General features: G+C 35.5%; 1 protein-coding gene across 1 annotated transcript; it reads left to right on the forward strand.

The window, feature by feature from the left end:
- Positions 1–589: 589 nt before the first annotated feature.
- LOC121966031 (kelch-like protein 10) lies at positions 590–2,491 on the forward strand (the record flags this gene model as incomplete). The annotated part of the gene is made up of 2 exons (XM_042516134.1): positions 590–741; positions 2,008–2,491. Coding segments are annotated over exons 1-2 (636 nt in total), but the record flags the coding sequence as incomplete, so codon positions are not given.
- Between the last annotated feature and the right edge of the window lie 436 nt (positions 2,492–2,927).

Consider the following 2,927-nt stretch of genomic DNA (forward strand, 5'->3'; position numbering starts at 1 on the left):
ATGTACCAAAATCCTAAATATGTCACAATATCAGTTTATATAGAATCTGTATTTGTAATTTCAAATTACAATCACTTGGTTTTCAAAAATGTATATTTTCGAATATTGGCAGTTTTTTTTTTTTCATTTTATTTTGATACATTTGATGAGCGTGTATTTGCACTTTTTGATGTATCTGCGTCCATCTCAGCTCTTAAACCTTTTTGTGTGCATTTATGAAGAAAATTATATAGCAGTTTACAGTGTGCAGGGTGAGCACATATGCAAAACATAGCCACTTATGCTGTTTTTGGGACTTTGGTGGAACATCATCTTCCTTTGATCATACTGATGTAAAAAACTACATTTAAAAATCTAACTTTTTTTGTTAAATAAAGCTGGGAAAAAAGGAGTTGTAAATCTAACTCTCTGCAGGTTGGATTAGATGATGATGTTACAATGATGTCATCAGAATCCAGTCTAGAACGGAATCCCGGGTCTAGAATTCTATAGAATCTAGCTGAGTGAGTCCACACTGCCTCTCCAGATCTGTTTAGACTCACAAGACACACAGACAGCCCCAAAAAAAGCTCTCTAAAAAGAAATCAAGATGAATGACCATCACGAATCCTTACACCAGCTGAGCTTAGTGTTAAATGATCTCCGTCTGGAGGGAGAGTTTTGTGACGCAGTCATCAAAGTCCGGGACATCAAATTTCAAGTCCATAAGATCGTCCTCTGTCGATGCAGCCCTTACTTCATGTAAGTATCTGATTTGAAAAAAAAATAAAAGCAACAGTTAATAAGATACATCAGTAACAATAAGTAATGAGTTTATTTGGTCCATGTCGCATTTGTGACAAAACAAGTTTGACCTGTAAGAGAGGATATTGCACCATCAGAAGGAATATATATAAGTAATTTTGTTTCAAAAGGTAACTATTGGTGCTAATTTCCTGTCTGTCTACACAGTCTGCATAGTTTCTGTTATTATTTAGAATAAAGGTTTTTGCTGCCTTTAAGGTGTTTACAACAAAATAATGACTTCCATGGTTTGAACATGACATTTAATGGTGTTTTACATTAAGTGCAGGTCGTTTATTATTCTAAATTTAGTATTTTAATTGTTCTTTAAAAAATATTATTCACATGAAGTTTAATTTTGAATCTATACTGGTCTGACTATATACTGCTCTCAGTTACATCCCAGACATCATTAGATGTTGATATTTGGTTGAATTTCAGTTCTGATGTCGGGTTACCACATAAAATGTCAGGACTACATCTAATGTCATTACACATACAGTACTAATGACAGATGACATCAAAATTGTGTTGGTTTTAACTATGTGTTAAGTTAACAGCGTCTTCCAAACATGTCATATCGGTGTCATTTTGACATAGAACAACAACTGAAGTTACAAGCTAAAGAGAACAAAACCCAACATCTGCAAAACATCATCATGTTCACATCCACACAACGTGGAACTTTAACTTTGTTAGACGCTTAAAATATCCTCAATCCAATTGTCATTCCAATCTAGATTTAACTGCTGTCCAGTGTAAGAGTCCGTCTTTCTGCATATTAATGTCAGAAGCCAGCTGGGAGTTTGACTATGTAGTATGTTCAGAACAGCAACAAAATAAATGCTCAAAAAAGTCGGCACTCATCTTGAAAAGCCATCATCAGCATTATTAAGCTTTACCTAAAGGAGAAAATCAATTATTTTATTTGCATATGTGAGTTATTCAATAGATTTTATGTCTTAACTTGGATGAGCCAAGTTGCATCAAGACCCTGAATGTACCCAGACTGTTAAAATATTGTGCCTTAGGTGTGCTATTCAGTGTATTGGGTTAATTAGTGCTGTCTGTTTAAAGCTATGCGTACAAAGTACGAAAGACTCTTTATCTACGTCATATTTGAATCTTGCTGCTGTTTTTAAAAGTTTTTACTGTTTTTAGTGTGAAGGTGAGAAATCTAAATACAGTCTGTTTTCAACCGTCTGTCTTCATCCTTACTCACAGAGCTCTCTTCAAACGCTGGCTACCTCCAGACGAACAGATCGTTGACATACCCGGCTTGTCTCCTGACACAATGAAGCTCATCATTGAGTTTGCATACACCGGCTCTGTTTCTGTGACCGAGGACAACGTACAGGAGCTGCTGCTTGCTGCTGATCAGTTCAACATAATGCACATTGTGCAAATTTGCTGCAACTTCCTTGGAGAGCGTCTTTGCCCTGAGAACTGCATTGGCATCTTTCAGCTCACCAACTTCATCTTCCACTTAGAACTGCGGCACAAGGCCTACGGGTACATCATTGCTCACTTTGAGGAGGTTGTTTGCACTGAGGAGTTCCCGCAGCTCTCTGTGCAGGAACTCATTGACATCCTTCAACCTGACGACCTCAATGTGAGATCAGAGAGCACTGTGTATGAGGCCATCCTGCACTGGATCTCCTACAAACCTGAGGAGAGACACAGATACATAGCTGAACTCCTATCTAAGGTATGATAACTTTCTGTAATTACATTTAGTTTAGATTTATCGTCAGCAATGGCCAATGGTGCTGAAAAGCTCACAAAGAAATAAGATAACATTGCAACTTATGAATAACCTCAAAACCCGTTAACACTCACACTAAGAAAAGGCAAAACATTATACAACATTATAGACCACAGAATATGTTAACAAAATGCATCAATTTATTAAGAAGAAATTCCTGGTATTATTCATGTAAAAACAGCAAAAGTCAATGTAACATGATAAAAATCTGAAAATAAAAGTAACTTGATACAATAAATGAATAAAATAAAGAAATGAAATAGATACAAATACAAATAAATCTAGTAAAAAAAAACTATATAAAATACAAGGCAAACAAAGTCAGTGTTATATAATAGAAATCTGAAAATGAAAGTGTCCTCATAAAATTAACAAACAA

Source organism: Plectropomus leopardus, unplaced genomic scaffold (assembly GCF_008729295.1).
Source record: "Plectropomus leopardus isolate mb unplaced genomic scaffold, YSFRI_Pleo_2.0 unplaced_scaffold22833, whole genome shotgun sequence".
Classification (NCBI taxonomy): Eukaryota; Metazoa; Chordata; class Actinopteri; order Perciformes; family Serranidae; genus Plectropomus; species Plectropomus leopardus.